The following is a 26,860-nucleotide window of genomic DNA, read 5'->3' as shown; positions in this document are numbered from 1 at the left end:
TTAGGTTGTAGTTATTATAGGACTATTTCTCTCTCTACCATTTGTATTTCATATACCTTTGACTATTGGATGTTCTTATAGGCACTATAGTATTGCCAGCCTAATCTCAGGAGTTGATAGGCTTGAAGTCATAAACAGTGCTGTGCTTCAAGCCTTGCGAAGAGCTGCTGGCAAACGCAGGAAAGTGCTGTTTGAATGAATGCTTACGAGCCTGCTGCTGCCTACCACCTCTGACTGCTCTATCAAATATCAAATCATAGACTTAATTATAATAAACATACAGAAATACGAGCCTTAGGTCATTAATATGGTCAAATCCGGAAACTCTCATTTCGAAAACAAAACGTTTATTCTGTCAGTGAAATACGGAACCGTTCCGTATTTTATCGAACGGGTGGAAACCCTAAGTCTAAATATTGCTGTTACATTGCACAACCTTCAATGTTATGTCATAATTATGTACAATGCTGGCAAATTAATTATGGTCTTTGTTAGGAAGAAATGGTCTTCACACATTTCGCAACGAGCCAGGAGGCCAAAACTGCTGCATATACCCTGACTCTGCTTGCATGAACGCAAGCGAAGTGACACAATTTCCCTAGTTAATATTGCCTGCTAACATTAATTTCTTTTAACTAAATATGCAGGTTTAAAAAATATACTTGTGTATTGATTTTAAGAATGGCATTGATGTTTATGGTTAGGTAGGTACATTGGTGCAACGAGTGTGCTTTTTTCTTGAATGCTCTTTTGTTAAATCATCACCCATTTGGCGAAGTAGGCTGTGATTCGATGATAAATTAATAGGCACCGCATTGATTATATGCAACGTTTTAGACATGTAGCTAGCTAGCTAAACAATGAACCATAATCCCAACTCATAATGTTACTACCCTGCATGAATCTGCAGGTAGCTAACCAAACAGGTTCAATGTTAGCTAGCTAACATTAGGTTATAACTAGCAATGCAAATGGCTCTGAGATACAAATAATATTACAACACAGATCTCATACACGTAACGTTAGCTAGCTAGCCAGCCAGCTAACATTAGCTAGCTAACAGTACACTTTAACTTGAAATGAAAACGATTTTCTGACTAAATTAGAAACGTGTAATATCTGAAAATGTAGCTAGCTAGACTCTCTTACCCGTATACATGGATGGACGCTTCTCCCTCTGTCACGGACACCATGGTTGCCCTTAGTTTGAAGATGTAACAGCCTTTTGTGTGTTCCCTTTTCGACTCCGTCTGTTTATTTGCAATCAAACGCCAACATTTTCTCCATCTCGTTAGCGATCATACTCTATTTCCACTGATTTCAAAACTTTTCTGTGGCTAAACCAACTAGGCTCGTAATTTAACAATTTTATTCGTATTTACAGATGGCATACAAGTTTGTTATTAAGGCACATGAAAGTTAACATGTTCCAGAAGGCATTTCTGCCAAAAAAACGCATTTTGATAAAAAAAAAGTTTATGTTCAAATGGCTCTCCTGTGAAGTAGTGACGCACGACATACGCCTAGTTTCCTGAAACGAGTCACAGATGGTTCTGGGCCCAGCCATGTGGCTCTGAGGAGATGCTGAAGAAGGGTCCCTTGGGGAAAGCAATGAGGCTTGATGATCTGTTTCTCTCTCTCCTTTTAGGAAGTGTGCCATGATATCAGCTCATTATGGATTCAGTGACGTTTTTGATAATTTGATCATCTCCCTCTGCAAGTTTACAATACTCAGCAGTGAGGTAAGTGCTTCATTTCAAATGTGGGAACCTTCGCATTTCACCTAGTGCGCTAGAGTATTCTAACATTTTCCACTGGATGGTTTCAATACAGTCGGTGGAGAACCTGCCCACAGTATTTGGGAGTAACGGGAAGGCACAGATAGCGGCGAAAACGATGTTCCACCTGGCCCACCGGCACGGTGACATCCTGAGGGAAGGCTGGAAGAACATCATGGACTCCATGCTGCAGCTGTTCAGAGCCGAGCTGCTGCCCAAGGCCATGCTGGAGGTCAGAACTGTTTCTTTATTACTGACAATGGTCAGGGACAGGAGATTTACCTGACCTTGTTGTGACGTAACCAGAAAGGGTGAGCATTTTTTTCCTGGTCAGGTTACATGGTCAGAAAAAACGAATGGCCTCAATCATGTTTATGAGTACCTTTGGAACATTCAAACCTTCCATTCATTTTGCTGGATGAAATGGTTCTCTGTTTGAATTTGGAAGACTGCGGACTCTTCTGTAAGACATTATGAATGTTATACTGCCACCTACTGATATTAAACTAGACATGACTTCCTTCTTAAATGTCTGTGGCGTTTGTGTGCTTATGTCCATTCAGGTGGAGGATTTTGTGGAGCCAAATGGAACGATTTCCCTTCAAAGAGAAGAGACACCGTCAAATCGGTAAAAGTCACCTTAAAATCATGTCACACCATCTGTTTCGCTCAAATACCAGGCTGAGCTCTTTCACTTAAAAAAAACCTAGAGCTTTTCTGACATTTAAATCCAGTTCCATGTTGTAAAATGGGTGGCTATCATTAAACATTACATGTGTTTTTAAAGTGTTTGACATCTCTGTCTTCCTCCCTTTCTCCCAGGGGTGAGTCTGCGGTGCTGAGCTTTGTGAACTGGCTGACACTGAGTGGAGCGGAGCAGTCTGGTCAACGTGGGCCCTCTACTGAGAACCAGGAGGCCAAGCAGGCAGCCGTGCTCTGTATCAAGGTACCAGAACTACAACACCCATCACCCCTTAGCCCACTGCTTTCTCTCTATCACGATCATCCAAATTGCCTCTGTTGATAAGTTCATATAGTGCATTTAATTGTTTTATTAATACATTTTTTGGGGGGGGTTGTCACTCCCCCTCCAGCAATGTGACCCAGAGAAGCTGATCACAGAGAGTAAATTCCTGCAGCTGGAGTCTCTACAGGAGCTGATGAAGGTAATCATAACATTACAGGCAAATATTGTCTATGCATTGTCTGAATATTAATTACTAAAATGCAGGGAGTATAAAACGTTCTAGTATTGTTTTCTAAGAGCTGTTTCTTGTGCACAGGCCCTGATCTCAGTCACACCTGATGAGGAGACGTATGACGAGGAGGATGCTGCGTTCTGCCTGGAGATGCTGTTACGCATAGTCATGGAGAACAGGTACAGCCAGAGGGAAGAAAGGGTAGAATGTTTGCTTTGAGTAAGGGCAAGTGTGTTTTGTCCCACGTCCATTAGGAATGACATCAGTCAAATCAGCTGTTTCAACATCAGGCTTTGTTATGCTATCGAGTCCTTATCATTTGTCTGTTTTTCTCTCTCTCTGTGTGTGTGTGTGTGTGTGTGTGTGTGTGTGTGTGTGTGTGTGTGTGTGTGTGTTTAGGGACCGTGTGTCGTGTGTATGGCAGACGGTGCGGGATCACCTGTGCCACCTGTGTGTCCAGGCTACAGAGAGCTGCTTCCTGGTGGAGAGGGCCGTGGTGGGCCTCATAAGACTGGCCATCCGCCTGCTGCGCAGAGAGGACATCAGCTCCCAGGTACACGCACACGAAAGGGGAAACCAAACTATCTAGGAGTGCATCGTTGCATTAACGCAGAAATGATGCAGTGATAGCACTGTGTTTGGATGATTGGACTGTTGATCCAATGAGTCTTACATCTGATGGGGACACACACACACAGCTTTCTTAGGTCAATGTCCTTTAACCATTGCAATTGGTCTTATCTGGCCTAGTCTTAAAAGCAATTAAAAAGGAAGCTTCAATTTGTTGTATAACAAGTCACAAAGGATGTTTCCTGTGATAGTTGTTTGCTGGTGTCAGATGTTTCTCTCAATTGTTGTATTTGCTCGGGCATCAAGGCACACAATGAACTACCTTAGTCTGTGTTGATCAGTGGGACAATTTGATTATCCAGGTTTTAACTGGTCTAATCTTTTTTTCCAAGAGGGGACCTGGGTTCTTGATGCCCTGGCCTGTAACCTCAATAGTGTTTATTATGTGACTGTCCTATTGACCTTGAACTGCTATATCATTACAGCTTCTCTTGATTGCTCGAACACTTTTCTCAGCAATATAAAAAAAGAAAAATGGAATGTGATCTACTTTATAACCCATGGAAAACCAAATAACTCACCAGAAAACACTTTCATGTCTAGTTATGGACTAATTATGCAAAGGTAGTTTACAGGTTGGTGGTAAAAATATAATATTATGCGAGTTATTGTTATTTAAGGTGAAAAAAAAGACGACACAATTCAAATAAAAATGTTGTCACTTGCTTCGTAAACGACAGGTGTAGACTAACTGTGAAATGCTTACCTATGGGCCCTTCCCAACAATGCAGAATACAACTAAATAAATAATAATGGGGGGGAGAAAAAAAATTGTAACACAAGGAATAAATACACGACGAGCAATGATGGCATGGCTATATACAGTATGAGTCAAAAGTTTGGACACCTACTCATTCAAGGGTTTTTCTTTATTTGTACTATTTTCTACATTGTAGAATAATAGTGAAGACATCAAAACTATGAAATAACGCATATGGAATCATGTAGTGTTAAACACTTTGCCTTGATGACAGCTTTGCACACTTTTGGCATTCTCTCAACCACCTTCATGAGTTAGTCACCTGGAATGCATTTCAATTAACAGGTGTACCTTGTTAAAAGTTAATTTGTGGAATTTCTTTCCTTAATGCGTTTGAGCCAATCAGTTGTGTTGTGACAAGGTAGGGTTGGTATACAGAAGATAACCCTATTTGGTAAAATACCAAGTCCATATTATGGCAAGAACAGCTCAAATTAGCAAAGAGAAACGACAGTCCATCATTACTTTAAGACACGAAGGTCAGTCAATCTGAAAATTGTCAAGAACTTTGGAAGTTTCTTCAAGTGCAGTCGCAAAAACCATCAATCGCTATGATGAAGCTGGCTCTCATGAGGACCAACACAGGAAAGGAAAACCCAGAGTTACCTCTGCTGCAGAGGAACAGTTCATTAGAGTTAACTGCACCTCGGAAATTGCAACCCAAATAAATGCTTCACAGAGTTCAAGTAACAGACACATCTCAACATCAACTGTTCAGAGAAGAAAGTGTGAATCAGGCCTTTATGGTTGAATTGCTGCAAAGAAACCACTACTAAATGACACCAAAAAGAAGAGGAGACTCTCTTGAGCCAAGAAACATGAGCAATGGACTTTAGACCTGTGGAAATCTGTCCTTTGGTCTGATGAGTCCAAATTTGAGATTTTTGGTTCCAACCGCCGCGTCTTTGTGAGACGCAGAGTAGGTGAACGGATGATCTCTGCATGCGTGGTTCCCACAGTGAAGCATGGAGGAGGTGTGATGGTGCTTTGCTGGTGACACTGTCTGTGACTTATTTAGAATTCAAGGCACACTTAACCAGCATGGCTACCACAGTATTCTGCAGCGATATGCCATCCCATCTGGTTTGTGCTTAGTGGGACTATCATTTGTTTGTCAACATACAATGACCCAAAACACACCTCCAGGCTGTATAAGGACTATTTGACCAAGAAGGAAAGTGATAGAGTGCTGCATCAGATGACCTGGCCTCCACAATCACCTGACTTCAACCCAATTGAGATGGTTTGGGATGAGTTGGACCACAGAGTGAAGGAAAAGCAGCCAACAAGTGCTCAGCATATGTGAGAACTCCTTCAAGACTGTTGGAAAAGCATTCCAGGTGAAGCTGGTTGAGATAATGCCAAGTGTGTGCAAAGCTGTCATCAAGGAAAAGGGTGGCTACTTTGAAGATTCAAACATTTTGATTTGACGCTTTTTTGGTTACTACATGATTCCATATGTGTTATTTCATTGTTTTGATGTTTTCACTATTATTCTACAATGCAGAAAATAGTAAAAATAAAGAAAAACTTTTGACTGGTACTAATAAACGAATATACTACTGGGGTACCAGTACTGAGTCGATGTGTAGGGGTACGAGGAAATTGAGGTAGATACACTGAACAAAACTATAAATGCAACATGTAAGGTGTTGGTCCCATGTTTCATGAGCTGAAATAAAATATCCCAGAAATGTTCTAAAAAGCTTATTTCTATCAAATTGTGTGCACAAATTTGTTTACATCCCTGTTAGTGAGCATTTATCCTTTGCCAAGATAATCCATCCATCCGCCTGACAGGTGGGGCATATCAAGAAATTGATTAAACAGCATTATCATTACACATGTGGACCTTGTGCTTGGGACAATGTGCAGTTTTGTCACACAACACAATGCCACAGATGTCTGACGTTTTGAGGGAGAGTGCAATTGGCATGCTGTCTGCAGGAATGTCCAACACGGCTGTTGCCAGAGAATTTAATGTTCATTTCTCAACGATAAGCCGTATCCAACGTCGTTTTAGAGAATTTGGTAGGACGTCCAACCGGCCTCACAACCAAAGACCACGTGTAAGCACGCTAGCCCAGGATCTTCACATACAGCTTCTTCACCTGCAGGATCGATTGCCTGAGACCAGCCACCCAGACAGCTGATGAAACTCTAGGTTTGCACAACTGAAGAATTTCTGCACAAACTGTCAGAAACCGTTTCCGGTTAGCTCATCTGCGTGCTTGTCATCTTCACCAGGGTTTTGACCCGACTGCAGTTCGGCATCGTAACCGACATCAGTGGGCAAATGCTAATCTTTGATGGCCGCTGGCACGCTGGAAAAGTGTGCTCTTCATGGATGAATCCCGGTTTTAACATTACCGGGCAGATGACATATGCAAGGCATCGAGTGGGCGAGCGGTTTGCTGATGTCAACATTGTGAACAGAGTTTGAATACAATTGCATTTTATCAATGGCAATTTGAATGCACAGAGATACCGTGATGAGATCCTGAGGCCCATTGTGGTGCCATTCATCTGCCTCCATCACCTCATGTTTCAGCATGATAATGCACAGTCCCATGTCGCAAGGATCTGTACACAATTCCTGGAAGCTGAAAATGTCCCAGTTCTTCCATGACCTGCATACTCACCAGATGCTCTGGATCGACATGTACAACAGCGTGTTCCAGTTCGCACAGCCATTGAAGTGGAGTGGGACAATTAACCTTTTGTCCTGAATACAAAGTGTTTTGTTTGGGACAAATTCAATACAACTCGTTACTGAGTACCACTCTCCATATTTTCAGCATAGTGGTGGCAGCATCATGTTGTGAGTATGCTTGTAATCGTTAAGGACTGGGGAGTTTTTCAGGATAAAAAAATAAACTAGATAAGCACAAGCAATATCCTAGAGGAAAACCTGTTCTCCCAGACACTTGGAGATTAATTCACCTTTCTGCAGGACAATAACCTAAAACACAAGGCCAAATGTACACTGGAGTTGCTTACCAAGAAGACAGTGAATGTTCCTGAAAATCAATGGCAAGACCTGAATGTTTTTCTAGCAGTGATTAACAAACCATTTTGAAAGAGCTTGAAGGATTTTGTTAAGAGTAATGGGCAAATGTTGCACAATCCAGATGTGGAAAGCGCTTAGAGACTTACCCAGAAAGACTCACAGCTGTAATCGCTGCTAAAGGTGCTTCTACAAAGTATTGACTCAGGGGTGTGAATACTTATGTAAATTAGATATTTCTGTATTTCATTTTTAAATACATTTGCAAAAATGTCTAAACATGTTTTCACTTTCATTAAGGGGATATTGTGTTTTTTTTATGTAATCCTTTTTGAATTCAGGATGTAACACAAAATGTGGAATAAGTCAAGGAGTATGAATACTTTTTGATGTCACTCTATTGTATGTGTGGGTAGAGTCTAGTGTGTGTGTGCATAGTCAAAAAGTGTTAGTACAAAAATAGTCAATGCAGATAGTTTACCAAATAGTTAGCCAGACTAGTAGTCTTATGGCTTGTGGGTAGAAGTTGTTCAGGAGCCTTTTGGTCCCAGATTTAGCACTCCGGTACCGTTTGCCGTGCGGTAGCAGAGAGAACAGTCTATGACTTGGGTGGCTGGAGTCTGACCATTTTGAGGGCCTTCCTCTGACACCACCTGGTATAGAGGTCCAATTGATTTGTGTCTTATGTAGAGCGTTGTCTACGGTTTAGCAAAAAGTGTCTTGTGATTCAGAGTTGCGTCTGTTTAGCAAAAGAAGTGTTCCGCATTTGCATTTAGTGTGAAAAGGATGAGAAATTACTGTTGTGCAGAAGAGGTTATTGTTTTGGCTATGTGGAGCCCAGTTTCCTTCAGTAATCAAGAAACTGTAGATGGAGAACTATCTTTTGCTCCCAATCTTATCTCTAACCCAGATGGACATTGTTACGGTAAACTAATAGTGTATTCTTCTTCCTTTTGCTTCCCCACAACGTATTTGTCACAAATCCTACAATTGTTTCGGCTAATCTTCTTGTCCCTTCAAACGTGCAGTGAGACCTAGCAGAACTGTGAGACCTAGAACTGTCATTACATAAATTGAACTTTGTTTGTAAGGAACATACTTCACTTCCCTAATCGGTGAGATTGAGGTCGCAGCCAGTTCAAGCAGTTGGTCTTTTAAAGTAACCGCGTCCCCTTAACCCCTCTGCCACACCATCTCTAGGTGCTGCTGTCCCTGCGTCTCCTGCTGATGATGAAACCACACGTCCTGGCCCGGGTTAGCCGGGAGGTGGCCTACGGCCTCCATGAGCTGCTTAAGACCAACGCTGCCAACATCCACTGCACAGACGACTGGTTCACCCTTTTCTCCCTAATCGAGTGCATCGGGGCCGGGATCAAACCCCCCGCCTCCTTCAAGGTCACCTCCACTACCCCAGACATCGACACAGGTCAGCCTTTTACTTGTTGGCCTTAGCTGCTGAGAAAAAATCTACAAGTTTATGGTCAATTGTATTGATTTTATACAAACAGCTCAGCTGTTATATTACAGGGCACACAGCCACACTTTTAAGTGGTGCGTTTTTATGTCTGCTAAACGGTTGTTTTCATGTCCCGTTTCCACCTTTGTTCCAGGTGCCCAGTCGGACAGTGAGCTGTCATTCCACCACCCCAGTGAGGTGAGTCTGGACCGGGGGTACACCTCAGACTCTGAGGTCTACACGGAGCACGGAAAGTCCAGGATGCCCCGCTCTGTCACTGACGTGGACGTGACCAGCAGCGGATGGCTGGTGGTATGAGCCCCCACACACACACACACACTTCCACGTCACGTGCACACGCTTTTCTTTTAAGTGCTCAGACGATCAATTCCAGAGATCTTCATAGCGTTGATACTATTTTACGCTGCTTGTTGTGGAAGACCCGAGAGTAATAGTGAAACTCGTGTGTTATTTTGTCATATCAATGTCAGTCAATACTCTCAATGCATCAACATACGGCACATCTCACACAGTGTGTTTATATTGGCAGGTTGGGAAAGACGACCTGGACATCAGCAAGGTAGCGGCTTCTGGCTCCAAGACCCTGCTAAACCCTCTAGTGAACCAGTACAGCCTGACCCTGGGTCAAGACATGGGTTTCCACGACACCAAGTCTCTCATCAAGTGTGTGGAGTCCCTCTCCTTCATCGTACGCGACGCTGCACACGTCACCCCCGAGAACTTTGAGCTGTGTGTCAAGGCCATCCGGGTGTTTGTGGAGGCCAGCCTAAACGGAGGTATGGCTTTCTGTGGACTGACATATATACTTGTTTGAGGTTCATTTTGTATTCTGTCTTTTTCCAAAGTGTTTTTAGTTTTTTCATAACAACTAGAATTCTTCCAACAATGAATTCAGCATTGTATTTGCCTTTCTTTTCATCAATGCTGTTTTACAAGCTAACACATGTCATATGCTTGAGTAATTTAAGCTTTGACAGTTTGCCATTTTTGAGTGGTTAGTCTCAAAACCCTTTGGAAGGGGATCCGAAGGCATGCCTATAGAGTGACTACCCTGCCTCCTCCACACTAACCCTCTAATTGAGGACTGTGTCACTCGACTTCCCTTCTCCCCAGCAACAGCAGTCTGTTAGTGATCTAGATTGATTTGATTTGATCTGGAAAAGACTAAAGTAAAGCCGGGATTACAGTGGAAGGTGGTGCAGGTGCACTCTGCAGGCATGGCACCACTGATAGCCTTTTCATTTCTCCCAGCGCTCCAGGCCCTTAGATACCTGCTGTCAACACGGCTTTACACACTTAATAATAAAGTTTGGTTGATCAAGGACCTCAGTTAAGCGCAGCGCTTATCTATATAGGAAGCTAATGGAAACCGCACAGCCCTGAAACCTGCTATTACTCAAAGTTGATATAGCCTTTTGTTGCCTGGTTTAACATAAAAGGAATGCATTTTTTTCCCAAGCGCTAAGTCATACCCGTCAAAATATGACGTCTATAGAAATATAAATGAAGATAATTATTCAGGATATATCTGTAACAATGGCTAAAACTGTCTCTCCATCTCCACTGACCTACAGGCTACAGGACCTATGAGAAGAAGAAGAACCACAAGTACGACTCCCAGAAGTCCCGTGTGAGGAGGAAGCCCCGGGACAAGGAGGGGGCATCCCGCCGCGCCAAGGCCTCCAGCCAGAGGCCTTCCCGTTCCCATAGCGATGACGAGGAGGACGAGGGGGTCCCAGCCAGCTACCACATGGTGTCATTACAGGTTAGTCAGGACGTAAGTACCACAGCCCTCTTTCCCTTCTACCTTGGTCTCTGTGCTGCTCAGGGGCTCTTTTCAGTTGGATGAAATGTTCAGAACTATATGACAGACAATCATGTCTGTTCTACACAATATAATTATCTATCTGAACATTCTGTAACGTTGTACCCTCCTGAATAAGCCCCAGGTTTGCTCTCAGGTATGTGGGGTGGAGGTGGGGTTGCAGGGAAAGGTGGGAATTATGGGAGATTTCAGCTGTCTTTTCTCTCTCTGCATACTCAATTGAGACTGAGGCGGAGTGACATACTATGGTTGTCATGGCAATTAAGCGACGTTGTGGCGGTGTTTAATCCTATTCTGTGACGATACCACTATCGCAGTATTTTTCCCTTGGCAAAAATTCAAACACAAAGGTTAAAAATCTGCTGTATGTAAAATATTGTAAATGTGACTCTTAAATCCGCTTTGCGTTTTGTTTCCTTGCCATGGCACTAACGAGTACCGCGATACTGGTATCATCCCGGCCCGATATGAGTGATTCAAAGTTACGTGATCTGTCAGCACTAATTGCCATCTCTTTTCAGAACTCATTTGGCACTAATCAGGTATTCATGCTCAGACGACGGACACTAATATTAGCCTGGGTTAGAATAAAGTAATGAAAGGGGCGTACCTAGTCAGTTGTACAACTGAATGCATTCAACTGAAATGTGTCTTCCGTATTTGAATCAGAGAGGTGTGGGGGGGCTGCCTTAACCGACATCCACGTCTTTGGCGCCTGGGGAACTGTGGGTTAACTGCCTTGCTCAGGGGCAGAACATATTTTTACCGTGTCAGCTCGGGGATTCGATCCAGCCACCTTTCGGTTACTGGCCCAACGCTCTAACCACTAGGCTACCTACCTAAGCTGCATTTAGACAGGCAGCACAATTCTGATCTTTTGACCAATCACATCAGATCTTTTCACATATCGTTTTCAGATCTGATCTGATTGGTCAAAGACCAATTGGTGGGAAAAAAAGATCATAATTGGGCTGCCTGTCTAAACGCAGCCATAGATATGTAAATATACTGTAGTATGTGTCTTGGAGCCAGCAAGACAATACAGACATTAAGTCATACATTCATGTTTTAGAATCAAGCTGTGATTAGATTAGCAATGACCACACCATATTGACATGGAGTTCGGTGTTTCCCCCTGGTTCAGCTGTTAGATCTGATGCACACGCTGCATACGAGGGCCTCCAGCATCTACAGCTCCTGGGCAGAGGAGCAGCGCCGCCTGGAGCCTGCAGGGAAGAAGATTGAGGCCGACTCCCAGACACTGTGGACCAGCTGCTGGTGCCCACTGCTCCAAGGTCAGAGACTTTATCCCCATTGCTGTCATTATAACCTATTTAAATAAAGGCACCTCTAAACTGTGTTTAATAAACACAATTTATCATCATTTCGTAGTCATTGGAGGAATGTTTTCAGTGTCAGTGTGTTATTGTGTGAAGCCAAATGCACATTTCCTGTTTTCGTTGACAAGGTTTTCAGATGTTAATATTTTTTTGCTAATATTGGAACTGATAACTAATATTTGGAGATTCATATAAATATAAGCTTGAAGGTCCCTAGGTCCCCTTAATTCACTGATGACCCCTGAGAGAATGGACTTAGTGGACTCAGTGATCTTGTTCTCGTTCCACTATAGCCAGTCTTAGCTCAAGTATCCATACATTGTGTGAACACTATAGGGATAGCCTGGCTGTGCTGCGATGCCAGGAGGCTGGTGCGAATGCAGGCCCTGACCTACCTCCAGAGGGCACTGTTGGTCCATGACCTGCAGACACTAGATGCTGTGGAGTGGGAGTCCTGCTTCAACAAGGTGAGAGGAGGATGCTGAACATCATTTTCCACAAAATAGGAGGACCACTGGAAATTGGTGTGCGTATGGGGAATAGTGGGTCACAAGAATGGCTGCTGAATGGTTCCTCTGAAATAGATGATTCATTAAAAGAGTAGGCACTTGGGGCCAAATCCTAGCTTCTATGGCAAATAAGTATTTTGGAAAAATCTCACATTCTAAAATAAGTGGGAAATACAGTGACTTTTACCCCAAAATAATGACGTTACAACCTTATTCTAGAATTGATTAAATACATTTTTTTCCTCAGCAATATACACACAATACCTCATTAAAGACAAAGCGAAAACAGGTTGTTAGCCATTTTTGTAAATGTATATAAATAAAAAAACTAAAAAAGATTCTCTGGTCTGATGAAATCTTGATTGAACTCTTTGGCCCGAATTCCAAGCGTCACGTCTGAAGGAAACCTGGCACCATCCCTACGGTGAAGCATGGTGATGGCGGCATCATGCTTTGGGGATGTTTTTCAGCGGCAGGTACTTGGAGACTAGTCTGGATCGAGGCAAAGATGACCGGAGCAAAGTACAGATCATTGATGAAAACCTGCTCAGGACCTCAGACTGGGGAGAGGGTTCAAATTCCAACAGGACAACGACCCTAAGCACACAGCCAAGACAACGCAGGAGTGGCTTCGGGACAAGTCTCTGAATGTCCTTGAGTGGCCCAGCCAGAACCTGTACTTGAACCCGATCAAACATCTCTGGAGAGACCTAAAAATAGCTGTGCAGCGACGCTCCCCGCCCAACCTGACAGAGCTTCAGAGGATCTGCAGAAAAGAATGGGAGAAACTCCCCAAATACAGGTGTGCCAAGCTTGTAGCGTCATACCCAAGAAGACTCGAGGCTGTAATCGCTGCCAAAGGTGCTTCAACGAAGTACTGAGTAAAGGGTCTGTAAATGTCATATTTCAGTTTTTTATCTTTAATACATTTTTTTTTTTAAATCTACAACCTGTTTTTGCTTTGTCATTATGGAGTATTGTGTGTAGATTGATGAGGAGGGAAAAAACAATTGAATCAATTTTAGAATATGGCTGTAACGTAACAAAATGTGGGAAAAGTAAAGTGGTCTGAATACATTCTGAATGCACGGTAAGTGGTCTGTCTAATCTGAGCGTTGTCAGTGTTAACTGTGTTTTAAGTACTGTGTACTGTGTGCTCCCAGGTGCTGTTCCCCCTGCTGACCAAGCTTCTGGACAATATTAGCCCTGCAGACGTGTGTGGCATGGAGGAGACCAGGATGAGGGCTTGCACCCTGCTGTCAAAGGTCAGAGTTCAGTCAACACACAACAGGCATCCATTTCAAAGTGTGAAATCTGATATTTTGTCAGACTGTTTTCAGACCACAGGTTTAGACTCTCCTACAACTGTCTGTTGCCTTTGGGGTGTTATTTTTTTTAGAGAAATTGACATAATTTGCTAAATCCTTCCACTGTCTAGCACTTCTCATCTGCCTGAACAGCGATAGTATAATATGCTGTGTGCCTGTCTACCCATGCCATCTCTGCATATCTCACTGTTGCTCTCCATTGCTCTGCTCTCCCCTAGGTGTTCCTGCAGCACCTCTCTCCCCTGTTGTCTCTGTCCACCTTCGCTGCCCTGTGGCTCACCATCCTGGACTTCATGGACAAGTACATGCACGCTGGCTCCAGTGACCTGCTGGTAAGGATGCCTGCTTGTTACACAGTAGCACATGTCGATTTCAACTCCTATTAGCGCAGGTGCTTCTAATCTGAGTGGTCAAACAAAAAGAAAGGACAACAAATACTGGTCTTTAAGTAATAGTTCATGTTTATTCCTATACAGCTCATTTCAAGCAGTGTTTTTTTTTCTCCATCTATGTGTGTGATTGCATGGCTAATTGGCTGGTTGTTATCACCCCCCCCCCAGCTGGAGGCCATCCCAGAGTCTCTGAAGAACATGCTGCTGGTGATGGACACAGCAGGAATCTTCCACAGCGCTGACTCTCGTACGGGATACTCTGACCTGTGGGAGATCACCTGGGAACGCATCGACTGCTTCCTGCCTAACCTCCGGGAGGAGCTCTTCAAACAGACAGTCATACCACAACCAGGTACTGCTTCTATTAAGGCCCTGTTTTCTTTGTACTCTGCTTTCAGACTGTTAACAAGGTAGGTTATCTGGATCTGTATTGGCAGTACAGCATTTCCTGCGTTGCGGCCTCTGCAGAAGTCAGGGCCTTCATACTTCTTGCGCCTTCGCGGAGCATACCTGTTGTCAAGGTAGTGAGTTGTTTATACACGACATACCACCCCTACCTACCGTCAACCAATCATGTCAATGGGGAGCTATATGGAAACCTTACAAAATGTGGGATGCACATGGCGATGCGGTACGGAGCTTGATTTGGCCTCTGCAGGCCTACGGCGGCTCCGTGTTTGCATCACACCCTCTGTACGGAGCCTCTGGACCTCATTTTCCCGGATCAAGCATAAATCAGATTTTCAAATACACAGCCTTCATGTTTTTCATGATTTATACTTAGTCTTGTTTCAGTGTTCTGCTATATACACAAGCTAGATCTCTGAGATGTAATGGCTGTATGTGCTCTGTGTCCATAGATCCTGTTCCTAGTCCCCCAGTGGAGCTTGTCCAGCCGGCTGCCCCCTGCCCCCCAGCCTCGCCACCCCCAGCTCAGGCCCCATCTCTTGTGCCAGTGCCAGCTGCCCCCACAGAGCCAAAGACCTCCAGCAGACCAGCGTCGCCCCAAGATCCCCCACCACCTAGTACCAACGGTAACCATGTTAACGTGGCCAGTCAAAGATCAAATCTGGCCAACGCCAACGATCAATTTAGTCAATGTCAGTTTCATAGCCAACAATCAGTGAATTAATCAATGTCCTCTCTTCTCTTCCAGGAACAGACAGATCATCTCCAGTACCCCCGTCGACTCCCCCCATGCCCACCCCAGTGAAGATGTCCCCCCAGATCTCTAGCCCACTGATCCAGTCCCCCACGAGTCAGTCCCCTCTCATCCTGCAGCCCCTGGCCTCCCATCTGCAGGTGGGGGGCGTGCCCCCTATGTCCCTCCCCATTATTCTCAACCCCGCCCTCATTGAGGCCAGTTGCCCTGCTCCCCGCCCGCCACCCCACTAACCATAGTGACACCCCGCAGGTCAAATAGAGCCACCATAGCCCTATGCCTACTCTCAGGGGGGGAACTCCATCCCCCACCTGTCCCCTAAACAACATAGCTTTCTCCTTAGGCTCTGCCCCCCTTCACACAGGGGGATAAACCGTCTGTGACACAGAGAGAGACCCTGGACATCCATGGTCACCTCTCAGATGACACTAAACAACAGACACATCTAGCTTTGAAGTCTTATCTAACATCCTGGGGCCTGCTGTCCTTCAATATTCACTTATTCGTCAGACATTTTTTGGAACTCTGTCGGGGTCTCAACTTACTTTTGAGAGTTAGATTAGTAGAATACACAAGGTGCAAGTTTGAAAATTGGTTGTGCGTTAGCAGTTTTTCTCGTTTTGTCAATCGCTAACAGCCACTCCAATTAGCCATGTCGTCTAACAATTTTGTTGATTGGTAAATTAGTCTAGCCAGTTACCTAAATTTGTAGTAATCATGACCAAATACTGACAGTGCACTTGCCCAGGGGCCCTGACTTCTAAAGGGCCCACCATTTTTTTGATTTTGTTAGTCAATCTCACTCAGATATCATTAACATGGCAAAATGTGTAGAATTGAGGAAATTGGCTTTAAAACTGCTAAAATGTCTCTCCACCCCATGGAAAAATGGGAAACAAGTTGTAAAGCAGCAAAGTTAGTAGAATTGCATGAAATATGTTATAAAATTGCAAAAATGTCTATTCCCCATGGCAAAATGTATAGAACTGCAGTTAACTTGCTTTAAAATGGCTAACATTTTTCTCTACGCCCCATGGCAAAATGTGTTCCATGAAATTACTTTAAAAGATATTTCTCTCCACCTTCAAGGGGGGGGCATTTAAAAAAATGGCCCGCTTTGTGGGGGGGCCTCCCCAACCAAATCTCGCTTAGGGCCCCCAAAAGGCTAAAGTTTTGCCTGAGTATGCCTGTGCTTAACATTAATCTAGAGGTTCTGCCAGGAACAAAATCATAGTGAATAACTTATTTGGGTTTTAAGTACTGCATGTTGTTTACTGAATAGGATGTAAACAGATTCATTTACTCCAGTCAAAGTGTCAGGGCACTGTCTTAAAACAAAAACAGACCTATATCGTAACTATTTTATTGGAAGGTCGAAAAGTAAGTGTACGGTAATATAAAGCATACATAGTTTCTATATTTCCAGTATAAAATTTGGCGTCAGAGGTTAGAAATTAGCTTACAAGTTGTCACAATCTTGTTTGCAAATTTTTATTACAATGGCCCTAAAACACAAAAGAACAAGGATATGTTTTAAAACGACACTTTACGTACTTTAAATACTGTTATGACCAAGAGGGCCAAAGGTGTGCATGGAAAGATGGATTTGAGATGCTGCCATTGCTAACAAGGGCAGCACCAAGAACATTCTGAATGTGACAACTGGCCTAGGTATGTGGTTGGTTCCCTGTGTTCTGGGATGGTGGAACTCTGTACGTGTCAACTTTTGTCGATCATGTTAGGAGAGTTTAATAGTAAAGTCTTAATGAGATTGTTTAATGGAGTACAATATTGTCGTTTGTGTAATAAATGTTGTCACATACACCGGATAGGTGCAGTGAAATGTGTTATTTTACAGAGTCCACCATAGTAGTACAGTGCCCCTGGAGCAAATTAGGGTTAAGTGCCTTGCTCAAGGGCATATCGACTGATTTCTCCCCTTGTCAGCTCGGGTATTCGAACCAGCGACCTTTCGGTTACTGGTCCAACACTCTAAGCAACATGATGCATACAGCAATTGTGGCCACTTAAGACTTGAGTAAGCATAATGTCATATTATATGACTTGAGCAGATTGAGCATAGACCGCAATCAGTAAATCTGGGACAAGCAGATCTTAAATTCAGTTTTCATTTTCAAGAGATGAGATGATTGGTCCAGATCACCTGTGCAAGTTTCATACGGGACTACTTTACCCCACTTGACTCAGTGAAAGTATATTTGCATTTCACCGTCTGTACAGTAAGCTATGGATTGCAGAGGAGTTGGAACATTGGCATGTTGAAGTTAGAGCCTTGATCATCTTATCAAACGATGCACGTACCAGACTTCTCACTGCATGTGATGACGGAAGAACAAACAATGGTTTTCAAAAGCCTCAACCACTTAGAACACGTCAGGTGTCTATTTTGAAAACCCAACCTTGCGATTGGAGTAAACTTCAGTGCAGCTTATTCCTTGGCCGTTACCCCTATCAGTCTATAATATTTTTAGCGTATTTATTCAGCTATGAATGGGGTCGTTGGGGAATTAATACTCTCGTCGAAGCACAGTTGGGAGCAACTACTTCCATGTCAGGTTACATTACTCTCCGAATCCTCTGCCTTATGTCAGAAATCACATTAGTCTGTGCACAAACACAATGAAGTGGAGCCCCTCTATCAGGGGGGTCTTTTTGTAAGTCGTTATGTTAATGTGTTGTACTGCGTTGTTAGGTATACCAGGAGCTAATTCTTGAGTGAACAAGAAATTACATGAATATAATGTATATATGAAGATAAGGTCATGTACTTTTTACAATGTAATAAATGTAATGAAACTGGATTGTTGTCTTATTCATGGGTGTTAGTAAATTATGCATTAATCAAATCACAGCTGGATCTGTGGTGTAAAACATCTGGATTTTTATTTCAAAGCAGAATGTGAAACACTTTTTTTTTTCTTAGTAAACTAACTGTATCAGAAACTACAGAGTGATTCTGGCAGAAAAACAACCGTTAAAATTGTCTTTGTACATGGAATGTAAAAACAATATCAGTAAATAAGGGATACGAATGACAAGCCATGGGGATTATTAATTTAATCTAGTCTAAAAATAATGCAATCCCGTAAAAGGAAGACGGTAACATAAATGCATACAGTACTTCACTCACAAAAAAAAATGTTTTAACACCTTCCGAGGGCTACCCGATGTCGTCAAAAACACCTACTTACAGCATCTTCCATCACACTATACCAGCTACAAAAACAAAGATCCATCTGAAATACAACTGCAACCTTTTAAAAAAACACCCCAAATCGAGCATCTCTCTAGCTCATCTTCACTTGGCATCCAGCTTGGCCATTTCCTGAAGGTATATTCCGATGCTCTCGCTGTCAAACAGTACAAAGTAAATGTTTTTCAGGGAAGAGGTCGTTGCGGAGACAAAATGGTTGGAGATTGCCTTGAGGATCAGCTGGGCGGCTGTTTGCTTTGGGAATCCATTCCTAGAACCAGGAGAGATGCACAGATGTGGGCTCAATTTCTATTTGTCTTTCTGCGATTCCTATCTCCTTGCTGCTTCCTGAACCTTATTTGAGTATAAGGTTCAATGTCCCTCCCTGGACCTTTTTCTCAAATGTGTTTTAAGGAAACGAGGAAAGATAAATTGAGAGCCCTAGTTCAGACCGCTGAGGCCCCTTTTTTTTTTATTACTGGAAACCAAATGTATGAATTGTACCTTTTAAAATAACAATGTTATTGTTACTCAGCAGGTTACCACCCAACCATTGTTGTGAGTCAAGTGCCTGTCTGATAATCTCACTACATGCCTGATGGAAACAGTCAAATTGTCTAAATTTCCTAACTGTCGACAAAACAAAATTCGCTACACAAAGGTGGATATGTTTTGGGGCTGTGATACGATTATGCAACAAATTCCGGTGGAAACAATTTATTGTGCAATTGTTGTTAGATTAACCATGACGAGGTAAATTTGCAGTCACGTGATATGTTGTGTGGTCCTCCCACTACAACATGAAAAAGCATGCAGATTAGGCTACAGATTAAATAAATGATGATAAACTTCACAGGTTGGTGAAAGTGCATGATAAACTTAATGCTAGTTTTCAATAGATATCAAGGGTTCTTATTTTATGCTGGTGACATGAATGGTGCTTGCCTGCCAATCGACAAATAAATACAATCTCTCTCTTATCCATAATTTCATCATGTAGGCACTGTATCAGCGAGCTGTTGGCTAGAGCGCATGCCGAGACCAGAGCGGGCACATTTGCTGTTTAAAGCAGACTTTGTGCCCAAACCATCGACCTAGTTAAAAACAAATAGAATTTCAGTTTTTTTATTCAGTAAATAAAAAAGTTGTGTGTTCACAAGAAGCCAGTTTGATAGGCTACAGCAGGCTATATGTAGCGTACAGCTGCATTTCAGATACACTTGTGTGTCATAGTGGAGACCAACATCTAGCTTGTTACTAAGCTATATAAAACGACAGTTGTTGATGTGTATGGCTGCATTTTTTAAACATTTTGAATGTTGCAGTACTAGGACATTTATTCTGTCTGGTGCTTTAGCGTTTGAGCAAGCAAGAGAGATCTGCGGGTTTTCAGTGAATGTATGTAAATCACGAGGCTCATTTGAATTTGACAGTGATCGAATCAAGATATGGCATCTGTATGGGCATATTCTTTTGTGTGAATTTGAATATTCGCTTGAATATCGTTCGACAAATTGATGGAAACCTAGCTACTGGTATAGATTTAAACATCATACTGGCTGTATTTCTGTATTTTGAATGTCATATCTAACAACAATGGACTAATGAAACAAATACCAAAAGATAGTTTTTGGGTGGAATTTTCCTTTAAAGCTGTAGTTGACTAGTCTCACCGGCCAGCAGGAAGTGAGGGGAAGGCCACAGACTTCAGTTTCTTCTCCTCTGCAGCAGAGAGACAGGCCTTGACAGTCTTCTCCAGCTGGTCCTCACACTTCTCCGAGCCCCACTGAGGGATGTTACAGTGGATGACGAAACGAGCTGGCATACCACTGGCCTGGCTCACCGCAACTACAGGAGGAAGACGCACTGACGTTTCGCTCTTCACGTGCAAGTTTAAATGTAGCATTGACAGTGTACTGTAAGGTTGGTTTTGAAGTGAGGTGAGACAATATGTTTCTATCAAGTGGATTATGTTACATTTGGGTATTTGGATAAGCACATTCAGTAATTGCATCCTTTTATAACCATACAAAAGCAAACCCTTTCATCCAGCAGATTTGACAGTAGTTTGGGTGTCCGTGTCTCCATACCTGATGCTACCTCCAGAGGTCCCTGTGCTTTCCTCAGTTCTTTCACTGCCTCCAAGAAGTCCCGCCCACCTGCCTTCTCCAGGGCATTGCCTGCAGACCACAGCACACAACAGGTAAGATAGAGTCAAAAGTATAATGGGCTGTGAAGCTTTCGCGATTCTAAGATGAAAAGACGAGCAGGTCTGGAATCCTCACCCACTCCCTCTTTGAGGTCCATCTCAGCATTTGTGGGGTTGATGATTCCCTCCACCTTGATCGTTCCAATCTTGCTAATTTCACTCTCTGTTAGTGAAAGCTGTTAAAGGGGATATAGAGTTGAAGTTATGACAAAGTTACTAAGAAACTTAATGCATACGTGTCATGACCAAGGTGTATGTGGACACCTGCTCGTCAAACAACGCATTCCAAAATCATGGGCATTAATATGGAGTTGGTCCCCCCTTTGCTGCTATAACAGACTCCACTCTTCTGGGAAGGCTTTCCACTAGATGTTGGAACATTGCTGCAGGGACTTGCTTCCATTCAACCACAAGAGCATTAATGAGGTTGGGCAGTGATGTTGGGTGATTCGGCCTGGCTCGCAGTCGTGTTCCAATTCATCCCAAAGGTGTTCGATGGGGTTGAGGTCAAGGCTCTGTGCAGGCCAGGCAAATTCTTCCACACCAATCTCGACAAACCATTTCTATATGGACCTTGCTATTCTGTAGCGTTAAGATTTCCCTTCACTGGAACTAAGGGGCCTAGCTCAAACCATTAAAAACAGCCCCAGAACATTATTCCACCTTCACCAAACTTTACAGATGGCACTATGCATTCGGGCAGGTAGCGTTCTCCCTGCATCCGCCAAACCCAGATTCGTCCGTCGGACTGCCAGATGGTGAAGTGTGATTCATCACTCCAGAGAACACGTTTCCACTGCTCCAGAGTCCAATGGCGGCAAGCTTTACACCACTCCAGCTGATACTTGACATTGCGCATGGTAATTTCAGGCTTGTGTGCAGCTGTTCAGCCATGGAAACCCATTTCATGAAGCTCCCAACGAACAGTTCTTGTGCTGACGTTGCTTCCAGAGGCAGTTTGGAGCTCGGTAGTGAGTGTTGCAACCGAGGACAGACGATTTGGCTACCACTTCGCGGCTGAGCCATTGTTGCTCCTAGATGTTTCGACTTCACAATAACAGCACTTAAAGTTGACCGGGGCAGCTCTAGCAGGGCAGACATTTGATGATCTGACTTGTTGGAATACTATGACGGTGCCACGTTGAAAGTCTGAGCTCTTCAGTACGGGCCATTCTACAGCCAATGTTTGTCTATGGAGATTACATGGCTGTGTGCTCGATTTTATACACCTGTCAGCAATGGTTGTGGCTGAAATATCAGAATCCACTAATTTAAAGGGGTGTCCACATACACTATATATACAAAAGTATCTTTACAATAGGTGTCACAGAATGACAGTTTTGTCATAACTGACATGACATGATACCTTTTGTCCAAGGAACAGGCTTTTCGCTGAGAGGATAGTGAATCCATCGCCTGGTCCATCTTCCACTGTTGAGTTGGCTACGACAGCCTCTTTATCATTTTCTGTGCTCTTCTTATCATGGAAAACAGAACACATTCACGCTTCTTATAACACTATAACAAACACATGGACAAATATTGAGATGTTTGCCATCATTCACGAAGCCCATTCATGTGTACTGACCCTTGGCTTGCGGCCTGGTTTGCCTTTGCCTTTTTTGGTGGTGGGTTTCTTGATGCTCTTGACGCGTTCCGCCCTCTTCTCTGGCACGGTCACCTGAGTGTCCACTTTCACTCGGCTGCCCCTCTTCTTGGACAATAGTTCCGGGTGGATACGAGGCAGGACCCCTCCGTTTGATATGGTCACCCCTCGGAGAAGCTAAGAGGCCAAAGAACAGGTGAATTAGTTTACTTTTCAATCGGTATTCAGTCTATCATTGTTCAATTTCTTTGCTCTGAGAAATACTTTACTAGTCAAGTGGTAAAAAAAAAATCCTCATAAAATGAAGAACATTGTGTAATTAGTTTAAGTCCAAACCTAAACCCCAATTGAGATTTTGTGGCAGGACTTGAAACAAGCGGTTCATGCTTGAAAGCCCACAAATGTCACTGAGTTAAAGCAGTTCTGTATGCAAGAGTGGGCCAAAATTCCTCCACAGTGATGTGAGAGACTGATCAACAACTACAGGAAGTGTTTGGTTGCAGTCATTGCAGCTAAAGGTTGTACAACCAGTTATTGATTGTTGGGTGTTTATTAAATAAAATAAGTATACATTTTTCTGGTTATTTGTTCACTCAGGCTCCCTTTATCTAATATTAGGTTTTGGTTGAAGATCTGATAACATTAAGTATCAAAAATATGCAAAAATAGAGAAAATCATAAAGGGGGCAAATACTTTTTCACAGCACTGTATGTCTTGTCAGGATATCGGGCCTCAATAAAACATTTTACCACTTGGGGTTAACCACGAAGCGGTGGCAGTTCATGCCTGATGCCATATGGCGTCATCTGTACCTTCCTGAACCCTTAAGACAGAAGGACAACCTTCATCATAGTTTCATGGAGCCCTATTGAGAAATATACTGCAATATAATATAGTGTAACGATGATGCAATGAAGTGGAACGACAAGCACTGACATTTTCTAAATGTTTGTCTATTTTAATGGGAATTATACTGTACCTGGTTGAGCTCCTCGTCGTTGGCTACAGCCAGTTTAATGTGCCGAGGAGTTATTCTGCCTTTTTTGTTGTCCCTTGCTGCATTTCCTGCCAACTCCAAAATCTCAGCTAAACAAATAAATGAATGTCATTAGAAAATCTTCAGACAAATTATAAAGTATCAGTTATATACTGAACAAAAATACAGTGCATTCAGAAAGTATTCAGACCCCTTGACTTTTTCCACATTTTGTTACGTTACAGCCTTGTTCTAAAATGGATTCAATTGTTGTTTTCTCATCAAGGCGCACCTCTATAATGATCATGCTGTTTAGTCAGCTTCTTGATATGCCACACCTGTCAGGTGGATGAATGATCTTGGCTAAAGGAGAAATGCTCACTAACAGGGATGTAAACAAATGTGTGCACAACATTTCAGAGAAATAAGATTTTTTGTGCGTATGGGAAATTTCTGGGATCTTTTATTTCAGCTCATGAAACATGGGACCAACACTTTACATGTTGCATTTATATTTTTATTCAGTATATATTTTAGATACCATTTTTCCTGTTATATTGGACACACAACTGAATTGAAGAAAGATGTGTGTGTTTTCATTCAGGTGAGACAACAACCTGCCAGGTACTCTATGACGGCTGCCATGTAGACGGGTGCCCCCATGCCGATGCGGTACTTGTGGGTCCCTGTGCGTAGATACCTCATCATCCTCCCCACAGGAAAGATGACCCCTGCTCTGGCAGAGCGGGACAGTTTGGTGCTCTTCTTCTTCCCTCCTCGGGCTGACATCTTGCCACAGCTACGTCTACCTGGGAAGACAACAGTCCATTTACCATGGTTAGTGTTTACGATGGAGATTGAAACTATGTTAAATGGGTCATTTATTTTGTTTGCCCAAATGAGTTTTATAAAGACTCAATTTACTCCTCCAAAAGCTTGCAAATGTGCCACGTTGAAGCTTCCATACATTGACTAGATGCTGGTGTGTACATGTAGCATAACCAAGTCTGAGCGTGAAAAGTTGGAACTTGTCAGCAGGCTATGTGACCACTCATTATTTAAACTGATAACACATGTATAAACAAATCTGTGCAGATCTGTAAACTTGAGAAACAAAGAATGAGATTCCAGGTTGAGAAGGGGCCTTTCAGGAGCGTCATATCGTCCTCGTGTAGGCCTACAGTTTGCAAAGCTGATAAGATCAGAGACTGAATAAAACTAGCAATGCACACTAACAGATATCATTGGAAGACAATTCCAAAATACGATGGAATAAGAGGCCTACAATATTTAAGAATTAAATTGCGTGCCATATAGGATTATTTGATTAACGCATCAGTATTTGTATTTATTATTTGTAAATACTTCATATTTGTATAGTATTTAGTCTGCTTTTCAAGGTAAAATAGTAAGGGTAGACAACGTACTTTCCCAAATGTAACTATGTAAACAAACTCAATAATACCGGACAGAAAACGGCCGCGGTGGCCTAGACTCCAGTTTTGGATATGGCATTTGCAATCTGAGACCCGACGTATATTATTTAGAATACATTGATTTGTGCATCTTGAATGCGTTTTGGATTCTGGATTGCTCACATGCACATGACAAATAAAATAACAAAAGATCATGACACCTAGTATAATAGCTTACAATAGGCTACTCGACAAACAGTAATTTAATTTTATTTTTTTTGTCAAATATGAAGTCTTAAATGTAACGACAGATCCTAAACGACATAGAAATATTAAATGCACAAATCCATGAATATGACAAACGTTTATAAATCTACGCGCCATTATGCAGGAATAAAAATAACCCCTTGATACGTTTTTCTTCTGACCGGTTCCTCCTATCGCAACAGGATTATGCTAATATAAAATAACTATCTATCTATCTAATCAATGGCCTTGCTTTAAATTGGTTGCCTATCCACTAGACATCCGCGGCTGTTGTTCTCAAATAGAAATGCCTGGGACATCGGGCCATAACCTTTCTGTAATTATGTTCCTCCCATGCTACAGCGCAACCCCCATTTTGTTTTCAATCCATTGGATGTGTAATCTCGTCAGACCTGGTCGGAAAGGAACGTTCTTTCCGAGACGCAGCTCGCCACAAAACGCAATAAACCGGATATGCGCGAGAGTGAAATTATCCAAGTTTGATACCTGTTTGTCCTCCTTAACACGAATCGATGCAGGCCTGATCTTCTCTTTCACAAATCTCAGAGGAATGGCTGTATTCGCTGTCCTTATGCGGATCCTGTTCATAAAACTACAACCAACGTACGTACATAGGCTACATAGGGGGCTGGCTCTACTACTACTGATGCTGCAAAGGGGAAAAATTCAGTACGGGGAAAGTAGAATGAAAACGCCCTCTTAACATGGCTTGAAGGGGAGAAGAATGTTGGTTGAAAGTAACGCAATGTGTTTGAATATATACGACTGAATTTGGCCTTGTATGCATAGAGCAGTTTGAAAAATGTGTCAATTATAAATTCTGGATACATATATATATATATACACACTCAGTGGCCAGTTTATTAGGTACACCAATCTAGTACCGGGCCTCCAGAACAGCCTGAATTATTCAGACATGGATTCTGCAAGGTGTGGTGTTCAAACGTTGTTCAATTGGTATCAAGAGACCTAATGAGAGCCAGGGAAACATTCCCCATATCATTACACCACCAGCAGCTTGTACCGTTGACACCAGCAGGATGGGGCCATGGATTAATGCTGTTTACGCCAAATCCTGATTCTGCCATTGGCATGAAGCAACAGGAACTGGGATTTCTTCCGACCAGGTGACGTTTTTACACTCCTCAATTGTCCAGTGTTGGTGATCAGGTCCCCACTGGAGCGGCTTCTTATTTTTAGCTGATAGGAGTTGATCCCGGTTTGGTTGTCTGCTGTAATAGCTCATCCGTGACAAGGACCAACATGTTGTGCGTTCCGAGATGCCGTTCTGCACACCACTATTATACTGCGCCGTTATTTGCCTGTTTGTGTCCTGAATGTTAATTTGCACGATTCTTGCCCTTCTTCTTCAACCGCTCTGATTTGGCTCCCGAGTGGCGCAGTGGTCTAAGACACTGCATCTCAGTGCAAGAGGCATCACTGCAGTAGCTGGTTCAAATCCAGGCTGCATCACATCCGACCGTGATTGGGAGTCCCATAGGGTGGCGCACAATTGGCCCAGCATCGTCTGAGTTTGGCCGTCATTGTAAATAATAATTTGTTCTTAACTGACTTGCCTAGTTAAATAAAGGTTAAACACATTTTTAAAAGTTTAATAAAAAAAAAAACTGTTTTTGCCCACAGGACCTCCGCTGACTGTTTTTTTTTTTTTTTTTTTTTGCACCATTCTCTGTAAACCATAGACACTGTTGTGGGTGAAAGCCCAGTGTATTAAAAACAGAAATGCATTATTTACATAAGTATT

At 42.8% G+C, this 26,860-nt stretch overlaps 2 protein-coding genes across 6 annotated transcripts in view; one reads left to right on the top strand and one right to left on the bottom strand.

The window, feature by feature from the left end:
- LOC106606442 (Golgi-specific brefeldin A-resistance guanine nucleotide exchange factor 1) overlaps positions 1–18,227 on the top strand; it is a 119,594-nt gene extending 101,367 nt beyond the window's left edge. For 3 of the 5 annotated variants that reach the window (XM_014202667.2, XM_014202656.2, XM_045720593.1), the window contains 18 exons: positions 1,649–1,742; positions 1,834–2,010; positions 2,342–2,406; positions 2,601–2,724; positions 2,873–2,944; positions 3,062–3,156; positions 3,377–3,530; positions 8,575–8,800; positions 8,985–9,142; positions 9,381–9,627; positions 10,426–10,628; positions 11,821–11,971; positions 12,353–12,483; positions 13,689–13,790; positions 14,072–14,185; positions 14,414–14,597; positions 15,106–15,279; positions 15,402–18,227. In XM_014202667.2, coding sequence (XP_014058142.2) covers positions 1,649–1,742; positions 1,834–2,010; positions 2,342–2,406; positions 2,601–2,724; positions 2,873–2,944; positions 3,062–3,156; positions 3,377–3,530; positions 8,575–8,800; positions 8,985–9,142; positions 9,381–9,627; positions 10,426–10,628; positions 11,821–11,971; positions 12,353–12,483; positions 13,689–13,790; positions 14,072–14,185; positions 14,414–14,597; positions 15,106–15,279; positions 15,402–15,640 — 2,710 coding nt within the window. In that variant the 3' untranslated portion in view covers positions 15,641–18,227. The remainder of the gene's footprint in view (positions 1–1,648; positions 1,743–1,833; positions 2,011–2,341; positions 2,407–2,600; positions 2,725–2,872; positions 2,945–3,061; positions 3,157–3,376; positions 3,531–8,574; positions 8,801–8,984; positions 9,143–9,380; positions 9,628–10,425; positions 10,629–11,820; positions 11,972–12,352; positions 12,484–13,688; positions 13,791–14,071; positions 14,186–14,413; positions 14,598–15,105; positions 15,280–15,401) is intronic. The other 2 variants (XM_014202687.2, XM_014202673.2) reach the window with 1 other exon arrangement.
- Positions 18,228–18,287: 60 nt separating this feature from the next.
- LOC106606477 (core histone macro-H2A.2) lies at positions 18,288–25,739 on the bottom strand. The gene is made up of 9 exons (XM_014202702.2): positions 25,582–25,739; positions 24,031–24,222; positions 23,417–23,523; positions 22,419–22,613; positions 22,197–22,307; positions 20,907–21,006; positions 20,712–20,801; positions 20,295–20,469; positions 18,288–18,892 (listed from the first exon to the last, which is right to left on the bottom strand). The coding sequence occupies exons 2-9, from the start codon at positions 24,200–24,202 to the stop codon at positions 18,727–18,729; spliced, it is 1,116 nt and encodes a 371-aa protein (XP_014058177.1). The 5' UTR covers positions 24,203–24,222; positions 25,582–25,739; the 3' UTR covers positions 18,288–18,726.
- Between the last annotated feature and the right edge of the window lie 1,121 nt (positions 25,740–26,860).

The sequence above is a fragment of the Salmo salar genome, chromosome ssa01 (genome assembly GCF_905237065.1).
Source record: "Salmo salar chromosome ssa01, Ssal_v3.1, whole genome shotgun sequence".
Taxonomy (NCBI): domain Eukaryota; kingdom Metazoa; phylum Chordata; class Actinopteri; order Salmoniformes; family Salmonidae; genus Salmo; species Salmo salar.
The sequence above is the reverse complement of the archived record's forward strand: the minus strand, read 5'-3'. Positions and strand labels throughout refer to the sequence as shown.

Coding starts and splice junctions, on each gene's coding strand:
- LOC106606477 (XM_014202702.2), bottom strand. CDS start 24,202: ATGTCAGCCCGAGGAGGGAAGAAGAAGAGCACCAAACTGTCCCGCTCT. Junction 23,524..24,030: donor CGTCATAGAGTACCTGGCAG/GTTGTTGTCTCA, acceptor TTATTTGTTTAG/CTGAGATTTTGGAGTTGGCA. Junction 20,470..20,711: donor ACCTCTGGAGGTAGCATCAG/GTATGGAGACAC, acceptor TTCCTCCTGTAG/TTGCGGTGAGCCAGGCCAGT.